The sequence below is a fragment of the Cyprinus carpio genome, chromosome A8 (genome assembly GCF_018340385.1).
Source record: "Cyprinus carpio isolate SPL01 chromosome A8, ASM1834038v1, whole genome shotgun sequence".
NCBI lineage: Eukaryota > Metazoa > Chordata > Actinopteri > Cypriniformes > Cyprinidae > Cyprinus > Cyprinus carpio.
In genome coordinates, this window is record NC_056579.1 from 10,204,821 (window position 1) to 10,224,036 (window position 19,216).

General features: G+C 37.3%; 1 protein-coding gene across 1 annotated transcript; it reads left to right on the forward strand.

The window, feature by feature from the left end:
* Positions 1–1,152: 1,152 nt before the first annotated feature.
* Positions 1,153–11,229, forward strand: rexo1 (REX1, RNA exonuclease 1 homolog). The gene is given in 17 exon segments (XM_042762063.1): positions 1,153–1,267; positions 1,568–2,281; positions 2,665–4,419; positions 4,578–4,645; positions 5,365–5,581; positions 5,662–5,810; positions 5,892–6,029; positions 6,329–6,449; positions 6,830–6,955; positions 7,278–7,415; positions 7,675–7,788; positions 7,901–7,974; positions 8,271–8,381; positions 8,542–8,657; positions 8,741–8,879; positions 9,117–9,237; positions 10,046–11,229. Coding segments are annotated over 16 exon segments (3,663 nt in total). The 5' UTR covers positions 1,153–1,267; positions 1,568–2,094; the 3' UTR covers positions 10,135–11,229.
* The last annotated feature ends 7,987 nt before the right edge of the window (positions 11,230–19,216 follow it).

The following is a 19,216-nucleotide window of genomic DNA, read 5'->3' on the forward strand; positions in this document are numbered from 1 at the left end:
ATTATTATTGGGGGTAAAATTTTGGGTCACATTTAGGGGCAACAGGTAATGATTTAAAAAGCACTTTACTGTACAATGTGGCTGACTGCAGTTCACACGAAGCTAAATTTATGACTGTTGTGACAGAATTTTGTATCGTTTTGTACAAAACAAACCAACAAAAATGCAATAAAATGCTTTGAACAGTGTTCTCGTTTTGTCTTCAGTGTTTCTGTAAAGTTGAACTTTATCAATCTCAACCTCTGCATGAGTTCACACAGAATCACGAGCCTCATATCACATGCTGATACTGCAAACATATTGACACTTCTAATAAAGATAAATCTCTTAGAAAAGGTTTTGAAAGTGACTGATCCTGTTGACATAATCACACATTGCTATCACCTGAGCATGAGCCCCATGGTGCATCACCTTACTAAGTCAACATGGCTAGAGCTGCACTAGAGAAGTGTTGATATTTCACTTGAACTTTTCAGGGCCGACTACATTACAGAGTCTGGTGCAAACACTGTAAAAGTTAGCCAGCCCACGGTTGCCATGAAGATCTAAGAGCAGCTTAGCAGCCTACTGTAAAAGTGTGGGTTGGACATGAACATGCGGAGGGAGTGAGTCAGCAAACAGTTTGGATCACACTGCTGCGTCTTCACAAGTGTGAGCATGCATAAATTGAGGGCCATTATAATTTTGCTTGTAAATATTAACATTATTGATATTAGCAGAACTTCTATTATACTTATAAAAGTACTAGAATGGATTTTAAAAAAAAATACTGAAATAAAATCATTTTCTATATCAAGATTTTATTATTATAAAAAATAACCAAAATTCAGGCTCTCATGTTTTGCACTATGATAACAGGGTCATATCTCTTCATACTTAGTGCTATGTAATGCCTCCCTCTAGTGTTAGATGAGCACTTTCTTTCGCTGATGACCAATGCTCTCTCATTAGATACTGGAGACTGTTTAGTGGTAATTAACCTGTTACTTAAGATGTGTTTTCAAATGTGTGTAATTTGCCAAGGATAAATCAGGATTTCAACTATATTCATAATTAAAACCCTGTTTCTAATAGGCTAAGATGTCCTGCCAATTAATAGTTGGGATTGCATTCAGGTGTGCGCACCTTTATAAAAGTCAGATCCAAAGCATTGTAAGGGGGTTTAGAGTTTTATTTCTGTATTTACTAGTGTCTGAATGAATATTAACACCGGACAAATTGCTTTTGTTACTGGGCTCACTTGCACATGTGTAGTTGTTTGTATAAGGTAAGTATTGTTTCACTTAAACTGCTAACAATTGTAATTTGTAAACTGTTTAAACAACCCCCCTTATTAGCCTGAAGAAGGAAAAAAGCTACTTTGAGCAGGCTAAGATGGTTTATTGGCCTTGGATGGTTGTCAACACGTCTCAAACTTATGTATTTGTCAATCGAGTTGTGAACTTACAGTCGGTCATTTGTAAGGCTTCTGGACCATGTAGTCATCATTCTGAGTAATCACTATTACCCAGTGTAAGCTCTATTACTTTGCTTTCAAAATACACCCTTTTCTCTCTTCCCCCTCCAGCTTGCTGCAGCCAGAAGAAGCTCCACCGGGGAGGAATAAATTGAACGCCATTTTTCATTTCTAAAATAAAGCATTTTGTGTGTCGTGTCAGTTATGAACACTTCTCAACGTGTGCACTCCTTTACACTCCCCGATCTATAAAGTAGCATTGATATATAAAGTTATAACCTTCAGCTTATATCACAAAAAACAACAAATTATTAATGTAACAGAAAGAGATGCCAAAGGCTCGAAGATAAAGCCGAAAGCAACGTATTAACATGTTTTACTTTAAAATAAAGCAGCTGCTTGATTGCAGATAGCACGCTAATTCTTACAGGCGGATGTTTCGGCCAACTAACTTATATTACGTAGAGAGTGCGACGTGAGCTGGGAGCCTTGCGCTCGTCTGTCGCTCATAAAATATGGCGTCTCAGGAAGTCTGTTCGAAAGAAAGTGGCAAAATACGGATATGCAAATAACCACGCACGTAGTGGCAAAACATACCAGTTAAAAGGCAGATAAAGTGACAGTGGTTATGAAACGCGATGTTGAGGTCTACGGGTTTTTTTCGTGGGATTGACTGCCCGTTTTATTGTGAGAGTAGTAATGGAAAAGCCGGTGCAGATGGGTGCTGCAGACCCTACTGTCACTTCAGACACAGCAAACAAAGACGAGGCTCCTGTGGGATATACGACATCAAAAAGACTAAAGAGCTTTCTGCGAGCCCAAACGGTGAATTAAAATGTTTTTGTGGTGTCATGTTTTCCTTTTGTTCAAGTACTCTTCGGGTTCATGTACATTTAAATGCACGAAAGCTTTCTGCTGCGGAACAAAGACACTAAAACAACCCAAGAATAGTGCTGTCATATGTCAGACAGTCCAATTTATTTATTAAAAATAAACCGATTCTATAGCTTTTACTGTTGTCAGAAAAACATCGATGCCTCAAGAATAGGTAGTAACTGGGAAATGTTTGTTTTTGTCTTATGAAATTATTTCTGCAATTAACTGCATTTGCGTGTGCATATAGGATGCATTATATATTGTTTTGATTCTGTGGTTGATTTTTGTGACTCGTTTACATATCAAAGTTGATTTTTGTGACTTGTTTACAGATCAAGGATATGATCCATTCAGTCCGGAGGTTGTAAGACCGGGTGAACATTATAATGGGGAGCCACTGTCGATCCTGTTGGCGGGACAGGATGTGGAGCTGGAGTTGGTCAATCGGGCCATTGAGGCTGTTCGCAATGAGATGGAAAGGGACAAGAAGAAGCTTTCTCAGATCGGTGATCAGGAATATGAGCCGACCACAAGCTCTGTTAAGAGACCGAAACCCACTGCATCATCCCATCAGGGCTACGATCCTGGGAGCTATCAAATGGGCCAAGCGAGTGAATACACCCCGTCCCCTCGCTCCAGCAAATACACTTTAGACTCAGACAACAGCAGTACCAATTCACTGGAATATGTGCCCACTGCTGTCTCCAAAAAAGGGATTAAAAAGGTGTTACCCCCACCGTCCCGTGTAAAGTGTAAATACACTCTGGATAATTCCAAACCAACCTCGGACATGGAGTACGACCCTCTCTCGAACTATTCGGCTAAGCCGGCTGTGAAACAACAAAGGAATCTGTGTTCAGAGGGAGAGGGGAGAAAGAGGTTTTACCCTGAAAAACAAGGGGAAGATGAGGAATATGTTCCAACGGCAAAGAAGCCAAGGTCGCTGTCTCCTAAAGCATATGCCCCGAAGTACACTGCAAGTTTCTCTGAATCCGACGAGGAAAGTTCTGGGACAGAGTATCGTCCGACGTCCATAAGCCGAATGCAGCGCAAGGGGATCAACATCAGCTTGAAAAAGGAACGAGAGTCAGGTGCGATGGGACTGCAAGGAAATCGGGTGTCTAAAACTGATGAGGTCTTCTCACAGAGCGAATCGGATGATGTGGAGTCGCAGGATGTGGACAGGACAAACAAAAAAGACAAAAAGGCGCCTGTGAGTCAGTCGAAAAATATAAAATCTGATAAGCTGAAAAAAGAGGAGAAGGAATCCAATAAGAAGAGTCAAAAAGAAAGGTGGGAAAGCTCTACTTCGAAGAATTCAAGTAAAAAAGACAAGAACCAAAGTAAGAATGAGGACAGAATCAGTAAGTCTAAGGAAAAGGTTCGGAAAGATGGTTCGGAGTCAAAGAGTACTGATGAAAAGAACAAGAAGATAGTTAAGATAAAGAGTGAACATTGCTACAAGGAAAAAGATGGAAGAGGAAGTGGCGACATCAAGAAGCCCAAAATGGACAAGCCTGTGAAAACCGATATGGTGTCGTCCAAAATCAAAGTCCAGAAGAACGGAAAACTTGAGAACAGCACAAAGGAGAAGGGCAAAAACAAAAGCAGCCATGGGAGCAGCAGCACTAAAGGAAAAAGCCAAAAAAGCAGCTCAGTCCTTGATCACAAAGAGGCAAGTGAGACCAAACAGAGGAATCTGAGCCACATAGACCTGTTCGGTGCTGAGAGCGCTGAAGAGGATGACGAGGAAGACGAGAGGATAGTGAGGAAGTCAGCTTCTGCTTTTAAACGGGGAAGCCTCATGAAGAATAAGAGGAAAACGTCTGAAGATACATCATCATCATCATCGGAGGATGACTCTGAAGTGGATGATGATGATGATGGTGGTGGTGGGGATGAAGCAGTGGACTACTCCTGTCTGCAGGATGAGATGGAGTATGACTCGGACCCGATGGAGGAGTGTCTGCGGATATTTAATGAATCCAAAGAGGTGAAGACGGAAGACAAAGGGAGACAAGCTAAGCAGGTACCACACAGAGTTTTTATTTATTTCTCTAGTTGTGATAATCATTTCAGTCATTTTGGTTACTCTAAAATGCCTCTGGGGTTTTGAGGTTGTTATGCAAATTTTTGCTGTTGGTTGATGTTCTGGGTTTTTTCTTGTTACCCTAATTTGAGTTTAAGTTTGTTTTGTGTTTTTATGCTTATTTGGGATGTGAGTGGGTTTTTGTGGGGTTTATAGAAAGCACTTTAACTACTCTCTTTCCTGGCCAGAAGAAGAGGGTGTCACATTTTAAAGCTCAAGGAAAGGTTAGTGTTAGAATGCTTGCTCTGACATGTCTCTCTGTTACTGGTTCCCTGCACTTCATATTTTCATATAAGCTGTATTTGGTGTGCAGCAGTTAGATCATAATCAAGTCAAGACAGAATCTGTCACAATTTATACACTGAGATCTATATTATACTGTTCAAATGTTTGGTGTCAAAAGAAATTAATACTTTTATTCAGCAAGGGCTCATTAAATTGGTCACAGAGACAGTAAAGATATGTAGTAATAGGAAATGTATCTTAAGCACCAAATCGGCAAATTAGAATGATTTCCTAAGGGCCATATGGCTGAAAACTGGAATAATGATGCTAAAAATTCAGTTTTGAAATAAATTACATTTTTAAATATTTTACAACAAAAATTGTTTTTTATTGTATTAATATTTAACAATATTACTTTTGATCACATTATTACTTTTTTGTATTTTGGAGAATAAGTATTTTGTAATTATGGTAAGCATAAGAGACTTTCAAAAACATAAAAATAATCTTACTAACTTACCATATTAATACCAGTATTAATATGATGTGGAAAAGCATCAAGATTCCAATTAGAATAAAAAGTTGGGGAAAAATGCAAGTTCACTAAAATAAGGTTCATAACATAAACTAAACTATTAACTGATGAATCGGTACTTGTGTTCAGAAATTGCAGTAGAACAACTGTTTAATAATTGTTTTAATAATTTTCTTCATTCAGTCAGGGGCATCGCTGAACGCTGTGCCGATGGTGCAGCGGAGGATGACAGCGCAGGAGATCTGTTACCAGCGCATGCAGAAGGCCCAGCAGCAGGCGGCACAGCTGGCTGCTGCAGTAAAGGCTGCATCTGCATCGACCATCCCAAAACTGGGGCTCTCTGGGGAGAAACGGCGGGTGGCGCACCGGCCAAATGCTTCCTTGCCCTCCTCAAAGCCTGGTATGAGGGGTCCTACATTCAGTTCCAGCTGGATTAAGTACAAACACATTTATGTTTGAGTGTTTTTTTTTTTTTTGTAGGACTAGCTGATGCCAGCAGTCGGGTGTTATCACCCACCAGAGTGGCGACAGATCAGCTTTCAGTCAAAGCTCATACATCGGTGGGCATCCTGTCAAAGACCACATCAACTACTATGCAGAAAAGAGTGGCTCACACCCCCACCATGAAGGTGACGTTACCCTATATCAGCCCTTTAACGGTCTATTTGCATGTCCTCAATTAACATTCTCTATTAACATGCCCTTCACAGAGCTCTGCCATGAAGCGTCCTGTCATTCCTGCAGAATTTGGGGCCAAGGTGCCCACTAATGTCCGGCAGCGTTACCTAAACATCTTCATTGATGAGTGCCTGAAGTTTTGTTCCTCTGAACAGGAAGCTTTTCAGATGGTATGTCATCAAACCTCCATAATTCCAGTTTAGTTAAATCGTTACGTGAATGTTTTCATGTTGTTCTTCATTGAGTTTTTTTTATTTTATTTTGGTTAAAGGTATAGAAGATATTTTGAGGAATGTCTGTGATGGTATTCCACTGTATTTTTTCATTCTATGAAAGTCGATGATGTTTTGTGTAGCGTTTGTGTTGGCTGCATTCTTTTTTTCTTTTTTGGCTGAACTATGCCTTTAATGTCATGCTCCCTTATATCTGTTGTTGATGTGTATATTCTGGATGTCTTCTTCACTCTCAGGCTCTGGAGGAAGAGAAGGTGGTGTGTGACAGGAGCAGCAGTAAGAACATCTACCTGAATGTAGCTGTGAACACACTGAAGAAACTTCGCAGCAAGAGCACACCTACATCCCCTGCCATCAGTGCGTCTAACACAAACAAGCAGATTAATACTCCTGTTTTGCTGTCATTTCCTCTCTGTATTTATTTGCTAATTAGCAGATGTTCATCTGAAGTGACTGAGGGTACAAGGAACTCTGGGTTTAAGAGACTTTCTCGAGGGAATAACGATAGTTTATCTGTTTTGTCATTAATCTGCCACCAACTATTATATTCAGTTTACACTGATATTGATAATGAAAGAGAAGATCTTTTTTGCTTTTGTTAATTGTATAATAAATGAAAAGATATGAGAAGCTAGTGTTAGTTTTTTTTTGTTTTTTTTTAAAGAACAAGCAGTAAGTATGGCAAGTTTTTATTTTCTAAAGAATAGAATTAGAATTTATGTTATGTTATTTCTCAGAGAGCCCGGCTGTATCTGTGAATAGAAAGTCTCAGTCCCATGAAGAAGTACTTGGTGGACGACTAGCTGCCACAACCAGCTTCACAATCAACCGCTCCGGCAAACAGCTGGATGTGGACCCTAAAGGTACCTCACTACCACTTAAATATATTAATATATTATATTAATTATTTTAATTAAGTTTGATTTATAGTTTAAAGGTATTTTTTGTTTCATGTTTAGCTATAATAATTGTAGTAATTGAACTTATTTAATTTTGCTTAGTTTCCAAAACAACATTTCTAATTTTCATTTAGGTTTTTTTAAGTTAAATTTTTTCAGCTACTATTTATTTTCAGCTTTATTTCAATTGATTAAAACCATTTTTATTGGTTTTAGTTAACAGTAACAGTTCTACCACCCTTTTGTCTGATCTCACTCACCCACGTCTGCATCATGCTGTTTTCAGGTGCCAATCTTTACAAAACACTGAAAAAATATGCAATGACTGAAGAACAGCTGCAGGAGCATGGTTACCCCAGACCTCACCCTGAGGTGTCGGGTCATGCTGTCGTCCATAACCTCCCAGAGAAGAAAAACAATGACCGTACGTTTTATTTTTATGGTCTTAGACCAATTTCTTTGATTCTGCTTCTTCACATCAATCTTATAATAAAGAGCCATACCACTAGGTGGCACTACGCTCAAACTTTTAGCACCCAATCAGCCAATAGAGTTTTTTTTGTACACATTGAACATAAGTTGCATTGCTTTAAACATCTGTACATTTCAAAATATTATATCTTCCCTCTCCATAACATTTGCACTATTGATTTTGATTAATTGTCCTGTGTCGTTTCCATAAGCTTTTTCCAAAATCTGTTGTCGATGTGGCACCGAGTACAAGATAAACGCTAATGGCAGCTGTGTGCGTAAGGAGGAGTGCAGTCACCACTGGGGAAGATTACGCAGAAACAGAGGTGGGTATGTGTACGTGTAAGACAGGATGAGTTTTCTGCATTGACAATATGCTTCATGTATTACACTGTATACGCTGCTGCTAACACTGACATGTTTTTGTGTCTTGCGTAGTTCCAGGAGGTTGGGAGACACTTTACAGCTGTTGCTCTGGTGCGGTTGGTTCTCCTGGATGTGAAGTGTGTAAAGTAGGTATCATCATGGATCTGCAAATATTGGAGCTCCCACAAAAATTTCCTAAATCTGAAGATTTAAAATTTGCTGTTAACCTATAAAACATAATGGATTATGTTTGATAATATGAAGTAAATGTAGTTATTTTAAGATAAAACAATTTGCGCACGCTGCCTTTTGCGCTAGTTGAAGCTTTTAATAATGTGTTTAGAGTAAGTATTATAGCCTACTAAAAAATAAGTTCAGTAATGTGTCTCTGAGGTCTATGAAAGGTTAAAATACCTGTTTTTGCTGTTCACTTTTCCTTTAGCAACATGTACAAGATGGCCGTAAAGAGTCCTTGGATGGTTTTGTGAAGACTTTTAACAAACCGTTGCCAGTAGATGGAAATGGAGGTGTCTATGCCTTGGACTGTGAGATGGTGAGAATAACACACTTATTTTAGGTGGATTTTGAGATGGTTATGATGAAAGTTGTTTGGATTCTAAAGTATTTATTTTAGGTTGCTGTAAGAAGCTTTAAGAATTTATTAGGTTTTGGTAAATACTGTAACCGTTTTATTATAGATATTTTTTTTATAGTGGTTTTAATAGTTTGTTTTGTATATTTAAATTGTGACCGTCATAAACTCTGACCTCAAGGTTATTTATGACACATTTGTCAAGCCTGGCAGCAAAGTGGTGGATTATAACACACGGTAGGAATTGTGTTAAGATATCTGCCATATATTTGCCTTTCAGTTGTCCTAGTTTCAGTTACACCCGTTTCTCTTCTGTCCAGGTTTTCAGGTGTGACACAGGATGATCTGGAGAACACCACCATCACCCTGAGAGATGTGCAGGCGGTGCTACTGAGCATGTTCAGTGCAGAGTCCATTCTGATTGGACACAGTCTTGAGAGTGACCTGTTTGCACTCAAGGTTCACACAAACACTATTTGTACTGTCTTTATAATGTTTTGAGAGTGAGTTTTTTGCGTTAATGGTTAGTATTTTTAGTAGTTTTGATGTGCTTGTGATACAAAAGCTGGTTCAAACAGCAGCTTAATAAAGTACCTAAATATTCTAAGCTTGCAGAAGTATATGCAGTAAAGTAGCATACTAGCTTTTTGTCTTTTAATCAATATTTATTAATGTAACGGTTCTATCTATTACTAGCTTATTCACTGCTTGGTTGTGGACACCGCTATCGTGTTTCCTCATCGCCTGGGTTTGCCCTACAAACGTGCCCTGCGCAACCTTATGGCCGACTACCTCAAACGCATCATACAAGACAACGGTGAGGATACTATTAATCTGCACTAATTTGCATCATCTGCATGAATCCCAGCAAAATGTACAGGGTGTATTTCACTCCTTAAAAAAATGACAAATTCTATTTTGCATAAAGAAAATTTATCTTACTTTTAAGGACAATTAAGATTTAAGTTTTACATTGTGTAATTTTTGACATCCATAACTGAATTTTACTGTCATTAATATTTACTGTGCTGGACACAATGATTAGTTTTGTATTAAATGAGAATAAATTAAATTCAGTACAACAAATACTACCATGCTACTAAAATATATAAATACTTCACAATTAAAATTTTTTTTGAATTACACTACTGTGAATTTGCTGTAAAATTGCCTTATATAGATATATAGGGGGAGGTCATGGCCTAATGGTTAAAGAGTTTGACTCCTAACCCTAAGGTTGTGGGTTTGAGTCTCGGGCCGGCAATACCACGAATGAGGTGCACTTGAGCAAGGCACCAAACCCCCAACTGCTCCCCGGGCGCCACAGCATTGGTTGTGTACTGGTCTTGGTGTGTGTTTTCTGTTGTTTGTTTTGTGTTTTTTTGGTTTTAATGTAGAGCACGAATTCTGAGTATGGGTCACCATACTTGGCTGTATGTCACCACATCTTTTGTGGTAAAATTTAGCCTCGATATGAGCTTCACCTTCTTATCTAGCCGTTGAAGGAATGTTTTATAATAATAGTGTGTTTTAAATTAGATTTATTAACATTTGATATATATGGTGTATGAGTGACATGCTCTGGACTGTCTCTGTTTCATGTCTCGTTTCCTGTCTCTTTACAGTTGGAGGGCACGACTCCAGTGAAGATGCCCGGGCCTGCATGGAACTCATGATCTGGAAGATCAAAGAGGATGCCAAGGTGAAGAGATGACCTCTGACCCTGCCAGTTCTCTCAACCTATGTTATGACCTGGAATGATTTTCAATGAACAGAGTGTCGTAGAGGAAGAGTCACTGAAGCTCTTCATAATGGACTGTGCGTCACTTGGGTCGGATAAACTGCGTCAGAGTAAATGCTGCAGTTTGAATGAGGGGAAGAAAGAGATGGACTGACAGGAGGGATAATGTGATAGATTGCAAAGCCTAGACCACCATGGCTACTAGCAACCAGAGCTATCAAACAAGCAATCGTAATTCCCGCCATGCTAAAGCTGACCTAGGTTTGGGCATTATTTTCATAAGTGGGCATAGATTGAGGTGAGGGTAATTGACCTATTGTTGAGTTAAAGTATTCTCTCTTTTTTTTTTTTCAGCAGTACATTTATGTTTTCAAAGACCATAGTCCCCCAGATCATCAATTGTGAGGGTGTTTTAATGTTCACTCTAGGTGATGTGGCTCTTGGAAGGTCTATGTGTTGCACTTTAAGTTACTTGAAATCGTGTTTTTCAGCACTGATTTGATGTCACTTCCTCTAGTAATAATGTATAGCAATCCACATAATCAAAGATGCTGTCTTTCTAGCTGTGAATGTGTAAAACTAGATCATTATGGCATTTTCATGACTCCAATGCCTTGTAAACCATGCTCAGTATTATTAGTATCTGTACTCCAATTAGTACAATTTGTTTACACATTCAAATTTGTTGGTGATTTGTTCACACAAATCAAGAGCTGACAGGACAATATGAAAAAAAAAAATAAACTGTTTACTTTGATTTACTTTTTAATTTACTTTAATTTGTATTAAGCAGTTTAAGCTATTAAATGCAGTATATTGTAAACTGACACACTAAATGTCACGTCATTCATGAAGGTCTGCCACTTTAAACACATTATTGCTACTAAAAACATATAACTTTTGATATTTGTCCAAACAAAAGATCAAGATAGATGTACAGTGATTTGTAATGTGATTAAATAACATTAATGCCATGAGCTGTAAATAAGTTGTATTTAAACTGTTTTTGTAGCTCTTTAGTTTTTCTAAAAAAACTATAAATAAAACACAACTCACAAATTTTTATACAAAAATGTTATATCCACCTTAGCATTTATATATATTGATTTTTATTATATATAAAATATTGTACATGTATATATTTTAAGTATATACATATACACTACTGTATAAATGTTTGGTGTCAGTATAATATTTTTTTTTAAATAAATTATTTTTTTTTATTTAGCAAGGATGCTTCAAATTGAACACAACTGAAGACTTTTATATATTAAGTAATATTTCTGTTTCAAAAATTCTGTTAATAAATGCTTTTGAACTTTCTATTCATGTTGATAATTATAAGAAATGTTTCTTGAGCAGCAAATTAGCATATTGAAATTATTTCCGAAGGACTAAAGACTGGAGTAATGGCTGCTGAAAACATAAGAGACCTTTCTTGCACAAATATATTAACAATTACATAAATAAATAAACATATCTTACTGACCCCAAACCTTTGAACACATACACACACACACACACACATATATATATATATATATATATATATATATATATAAATACGTGTGTGTGTCAGCATGTGTGTTTCAGCAGCAAATTGACAGGTGAATATGTCCAACTAAATTTCTAAACACACACGGATGTCAAGTCCTTGTTTGAGAATATTCTCTGATCTTTTATCCTAACCTGTCTGTTCCACTTCACCATCTTCCTCCAGTTATTGTGAATGTCTATATATGAGATCTTTTCTAGCAGGTGCCTGACTAAGAGCTCTTTCTTCGGCAGCTGTTTTTTCGGACAACAAAATTACACAAAGAGCTTGTGGAGGCATAGAGGGGAGGTCTATTGTATCCCGCTTACCCCAGGCCCATGTGTTTACCCTGGGCCCCAGCCATCTCATGTCACAGACCCGGACCCCAGGTATTAAAAACTGCGGCAGGATCAATATCTTGCACAATGTCTGTGTGGCTGGGAAGGGGGGCGTCTCTCACTGTGTTTATTGAGTGATTTAAAGATTTGAGCATGTGCAGTGAAACAGCTTAAGATCTTGTTCATTATCAAGTTCGATCATTCGCTCTTCTGATCACCTTTGACTGCTGGGGTCACCAGAGAAGACGAGAGCCGCTCATGGCCAAATGGTAGTGTTTTGCCATTTGGTTTGATACTTAGTCATCTGATGCACTGACATTAATATTTTTATATGATGAGGTTTATATTATAATATGTGTTTGGTGAGCAACACTAAGCACCAAGTAAACTGGTCAACACCTCTAACACCAGAGAATGGAATAGGTTAACTGCATATCATATGTCATTATCCCATTGTACAATCTTGTCACCTAATTAGGTGATTGATCCTCAAGTTATTTCCAATCCTGATCTGTTAGGCTTAAGATAAGCCAGACTCGTGCCATGGTCTGGTATAAAAGGTTTTGTTTAGGTTTGGGTCCACAGAGATCAAAAAAGTGTTTAAAATGCTTGTCTTTGGTTAATAGGGTCTTGTTAGTGCAAATTAATATCAGTGTGTAACATCCACAGCATTGTTTTATTTATGAGATTTCTATTCCAGATTAATTGTTAACACTTTATTTCAGAACATGATAGTTTGTTTGTTTGTGTGTGTGTGTGTATATATATGTATATATATATATATATATATATATATATATATATATATACTGTATATGTGACCCTGGACCACAAAACCAGTCTTAATTTGCTGGGGTATATTTGTAGCAATAGCCAAAAATACATTGTATGGGTCAAAATTATTGATTTTTCTTTTATGCCAAAAATCATTAGGACATTAAGTAAATATCATGTTTCATGAAGATATTTTGTACATTTCCTACTGTAAATATATCAAAACTTAATTTTTGATTAGTAATATGCATTGCTAAGAACTTCATTTGGACAACTTTAAAGGCGATTTTCTCAATATTTAGTTTTTTTTTTTACAGCATCAGATTCCAGATTTTCAAATAGTTGTATCTCGGCCAAATATTGTCCTATCCTTACAAACCATAAATCAATGGAAAGCTTATTTATTGAGTTTTCAGATGATGTATATAACACAATGTCAAAAAATTGACCCTTACGACTGGTTTTGTGGTCCAGGGTCATATATATATATATATATATATATATACACACACACACACACACACACACACAGGTGCTGGTCATATAATTAGAATATCATCAAAAGGTTGATTTATTTCACTAATTCCATTCAAAAAGTGAAACTTGTATATTATATTCATTAATTACACACAGACTGATGTATTTCAAATGTTTATTTCTTTTAATTTTGATGATTATAACTGACAACTAAGGAAAATCCCAAATTCAGTATCTCGGAAAATCCCAAATTCAGTATCTCAGAAAATTAGAATATTACTTAAGACCAATACAAAGAAAGGATTTTCAGAAATCTTGGCCAACTGAAAAGTATGAGCATGTACAGCACTCAATACTTAGTTGGGGCTCCTTTTGCCTGAATTACTGCAGCAATGCGGCGTGGCATGGAGTCGATCAGTCTGTGGCACTGCTCAGGTGTTATGAGAGCCCAGGTTGCTCTGATAGTGGCCTTCAGCTCTTCTGCATTCTTGGGTCTGGCATATTGCATCTTCCTCTTCACAATACCCCATAGATTTCGATGGGGTTAAGGTCAAGTGAGTTTGCTGGCCAATTAAGAACAGGGATACCATGGTCCTTAAACCAGGTACTGGAAGCTTTGGCACTGTGTGCAGATGCCAAGTCCTGTTGGAAAATAAAATCTGCATCTCCATAAAGTTGGTCAGCAGCAGGAAGCATGAAGTGCTCTAAAACTTCCTGGTATACGGCTGTGTTGACCTTGGACCTAAGAAAACACAGTGGACCAACAACAGCAGATGACATGGCACCCCAAACCATCAGTGACTGTGGAAACTTTACACTGGACCTCAAGCAATGTGGATTGTGTGCTTCTCCTCTCTTCCTCCAGACTCTGGGACCCTGATTTCCAAAGGAAATGCAAAATTTACTTTCATCAGAGAACATAACTTTGGACCACTCAGCAGCAGTCCAGTCCCTTTTGAAGCGAGATGCTTCTGACGCTTCAGGAAACTCTTGTTCAAGAGTGGCTTGACACAAGGAATGCGACAGCTGAAACCCATGTCTTGCATACATCTGTGCGTAGTGGTTCTTGAAGCACTGACTCCAGCTGCAGTCCACTCTTTGTGAATCTCCCCCACATTTTTGAGTGGGTTTTGTTTCACAATCCTCTTCAGGGTGCGGTTATCCCTATTGCTTATACACTTTTATTCTACCACATCTTTTCCTTCCCTTCACTTCTCTATTAATGTGCTTGGACACAGAGCTCTGTGAATAGCCAGCCTCTTTTGCAATGACCTTTTGTGTCTTACCCTCCTTGTGCAAGGTGTCAGTGGTCATCTTTTGGACAACTGTCAAGTCAGCAGTCTTCCCCATGATTGTGTAGCCTACAGAATTAGACTGAGAGACCATTTAAAGGCCTTTGCAGGTGTTTTGAGTTAATTAGCTGATTAGAGCGTGGCACCAGGTGTCTTCAATATTAAACCTTTTCACAATATTCTAATTTTCTGAGATACTGAATTTGGGATTTTCCTTAGTTGTCAGTTATAATCATCAAAATTAAAAGAAATAAACATTTGAAATATATCAGTCTGTGTGTAATGAATGAATATAATATACAAGTTTCACTTTTTTAATGGAATTAGTGAAATACATAAACTTTTTTGATGATATTCTAATTATATGACCAGCACCTGTAAATATACATATATAATCTTTTTTTTTTGTTTTTTGGAAACTGTTTTTTTTGCTCCTCTTTTCCTAATAACTGGGTCTTCATCACAAAAAAAAGTCACATTTTAGTGTTATTTATGTATCCAACACTACACTGACATTTTAAAAACTGCAAAAACTTTGCTATATTTCAAGAGGGAATAGCTTGGACCTTATTTAAAACTCCTTCATACATGTTTTTTTTTAATGGAATTTCAACAGGTGTTCATGAGTCAACTGGTAGATAAACAGTTAAACAGTTGGGATCAGTCCATTATCTGGGTAAACATCTGGTGCACGTTTTACTCCTGCAGTGCATTTAGTTTTTTCTTGGAGTTTGATAGCTTTTGTTTGCGTGTTCAGAGGCTCTTTTGAGAATATCTCTGGGTGCCTCTTACTGGAGCTTAAACTGTGCTGCTGACCTCACACTTCTGGACCCTCACTGCGCAGGGTCAGAGGCCAAGCTCGCCACATCGATTTCCCCCTATGAAGAAGTCTTTAGTCCCACAGCACTTCTCCTGAGGCCCCCCTCACACGCTCCTGTCCACACAGAGCTGCCCGGAGAGCCAATTGTGCCTCGCTGGGATCGATCCAGTGAGTGTCCAAGGGGCCTCTTGGTTAAGCGGCTCTCTCTCAGATAACTGACAACTACAAAGCTCTCCTCTTGACAGGCGCTTGTCAATACAAATTTCCACTATTGATAAGTATTTAAAGAAAGGCAGAGCATTCTGCTCCTCACTCCAACATCTGTTAAACAGGACCTGTAAACAAAACCTCTCAAAAGGCTAAATGAACCCCCTCTGTCCTTCTCTAGAGCCCCCCTGTAGTTTTAAACCAATCCAAATCATATTAAAACTCTTTCAGTTAGCTGCAGCTTTAGAAAGTCCATTGAGATAAAAGGTCCAATTCTGCTCATAAAAGCCATTTTATAATACAAAAGAGCAAAAGTTTCCTCATACTCAAAACTGAATTCTACTAGCATTCCAAACACTCAATAAAATTTTTGTACAAACATGATTTCTTAGGTTCCTGGGCTATTTTTTTTTTCTACATTTCACACTAAAATCTTTATCCTGGATTATGTTTTTGGAGTTGGTACTAGAGTTATATTATATCACACTGTACATTTGTAAATCCCAGGTTTGTGGTCTTGTGAGCATATTTTTTATTGAACGAACACAGCAAGTGATCTATAAATAACGACTTGTCTTGCATCATAGTATGCGCCATCCAGTGGGTCTTGAGTAAGCATTTGGATCATAACTTTAATAATAAAATGACGTCGTCTTCATTTAAATTTAAAAATTTTTCCATCACTTCTGTATGATGCTGAACACATTTGTTTTTCTAATATGTAAACATGCACTAGATGGACATGTTTAATGTATTTGTCTTTTGCAGCATCTTGCGCATGACAAACTGATACGAAAATAAGTTAAAATAAGTAACTTTAAAAAAAAAAAGCAGCTTGAGACCTTGCATTTTTTCATGGAGAAAAACAGAGAGTCTAGAAACACGCTTTTTAGAAGTTGAACTTATTTTAACTTGAAGGGATACTTTAATTTTGTCATTATTCACTTATTCGCGCCACAAGGATACGTTTATTACGTGTATTTACGCTTTGGTTTGAAAGCAAACAGCGCATCGATGCAGCGTGGCTGACACAAGAGTGTACGCCATCTGCTTACTGCTCAGAATTGCCAAAATGGCATGAAGCTGATTTGGAAAGACACAGAGGAGAGGAATTGTTGAATAAAGTCGTTATTTTTGTTTTCTTCGTGTACAAAAAGTATTCTCGTCACTTCATAACTTTCGTGGACCTTGACAGTGTTACTTATTTGGCAGTCAATGGGACAGTCTCAAGCCTCCTGATTTTCATCCAAAATATCTTAAATTGTGTTCCGAAGATGAACAAAGCATTTACAGGTTTGGAACGACATGGGGGTAAGTGATTAATGACAAAATTTTCATTTTGGGATGGAGTAACCCTTTAAGCGATGTTTTTAGAATAGTATTCCCCTTTTTAAAAAAAAAAAAAAAACTTCAAAAGTTGATCTTAATCATGCATGATTTGGTCTTAAAACACATCCTTGTGGTTGTTTTTTTTGTAGAAAAATGATGAATTATTGCATTGGGTGGTTTAAAAATGCATTCTGTGTGAACAGCCCCTAACACCGTATCATTTCATCTTCAGCATTGCGATGTGGCCTTAACCCTTTAAATAAGCTGCTAACTCTTTTCAAAAGATTAAAAATTTAAAGTGGGAGTCAAGAAGAAAATAGTTAAATATGAAAAGCCCATACTTTGTGTACTAGGTGTTCCTAAATACTATACCAGTTATTTCTTTTTGACATAAAGCAAAATCTGAAGCTATTTTATGGTTTTGAAACTCTGTAATGAGTTTACTAGTTTGGCCTGTGTTTTTAATGCTGCTAATCTGTGTCTTTGTAAGTGGATCCACTAGCATACATGCTCTAAACCCCTTAAACTCTTCTTTCTTGGTGGATCCTTTAGAAGCTTGTCTATAGCTTGGCACTAAGACAGATGAATGCGTTTGCATCCAATTACACCTATGTAAATAAACATCTGAATAAGAAAATTCCAGATGCATCCACCACTTTGTGGTCTCTTTAAAGCTGTTGAGTGGGTCGGGGTAAAGCCGAAACGGAATTTTAGTGGGCTGGAGATTAAAACAGAGCTCTCATTACGGACTAAGCCGAAGTTATGAGGTGGGGATGGTGTGTGTTTGGGGTTAGGAGGGGGCTCTGCACTGGGGCGGTGGTTTTCGGGGAGGGGGTCACACACAACCAGCGTCTTTGTGTGGCTCTAATCCTCCCAGCCAACACAGCTTTGGCCAGGTTTCATCATGAAAGTGCCATGAAATAACTACTTTTTTTTTCTTAGCAGCAAATCTCCACTAATCCCGCAGGCTGAAGAGACAAAGGCTTCTGGGCTCTGAGCTCCAAGCTTTTAATGGGGTTCAGAGGCTGCTCAGCTAAGGTTCTTCTAAATGACTTATTTTTAGTGGACATTAATAAAGTTTGACAGGCAAGAACATCGCAAAGGGAGAAAAAAGCAGAGCCTTTAACACTTGAGAAAAAGTTCAGCACAATTCCATGATGGATTGAAAGGTCAGTCAGGTGTGAAAATATCAGAAATGTGGAAAGTGTTGGTCTAGATGAGCTGGTGCTATTTGACAGCTGAAAAAGGAAGCCAAAAAGACACGATGTAAAGCACAAAATCTCCAAGCTTTAGAAAAATTTTATGAATGGCTTTATTCCACCAACAAATATTTATTTTAAAGCACTTTTTGGCTGGGCTACTTGAGTGAAAGTTCAAAATTACAAAATTAAAAAAAAAAAAAAAAAAAAAACCTTTAATAAAAGTAAATTGCTGAACATTAAATTCAGCAATAGCTGTAGATGTTTTATAGATTGATTATAATACATTTTTTATTAGCTTTTAAATAATTACAGGAAACTGATTTCACTTAATATATATAAATATATCAAATACGTATATTTTCTTAAATATTTATGTTTAAAAGTTTGAGGTTGGTAAGATTTTTTAATGTCTCTTATGCCCACCAAGGCTTGTTTTTTTTTTTTATCAGAAAATTGTTAAAAAAAAACAGTCATGTGAAATATGAATACATTATATAATAATATTTGTGTTACATTATTATTTAAATTCATATTCATATTTTTGTGGAAATGGTGATATGTTTTAATGGATTTTTGTAGAACAGCAAATAAAAAAATTAAAAAAGCATTTATTTGAAATCAAAATGTAACAACATGCGTCTTTATCAGTTTAATGACCTTACTGAATAAAAGTATTAATTTCTTAAAAAAAAAAAAATTCTTAATGCATTTTTAATATGAAACCTATTAAACAGACAAAACTAGAACTAAAGGAATAATCAAAGTGTTCATCAAGTAGCATATAGCTGCACTTGCATTTAATTAACATTCCCATTATAATCTACATAGTGAAAGACTTGTGTAATGATATAAAGAGATCTTATTGTGGAAATCTGCTTTTCTAATAAAGCCTGGAGTTCCATGACTGTCTGAATGCAAACAAACAAACAAACAAACCTTTCCAGAAGGAAAGTGAGCCAAATGTGAGGTGAAGGCTGTGTTTGTGTGCCAGTCTCATGCCAGTGTAGACCAGCTCCTGCCTGCCTGATGTCTTGGTTCCTGTGTTGCCCTCTGGGACACACACACACACACATCCAGGAGTG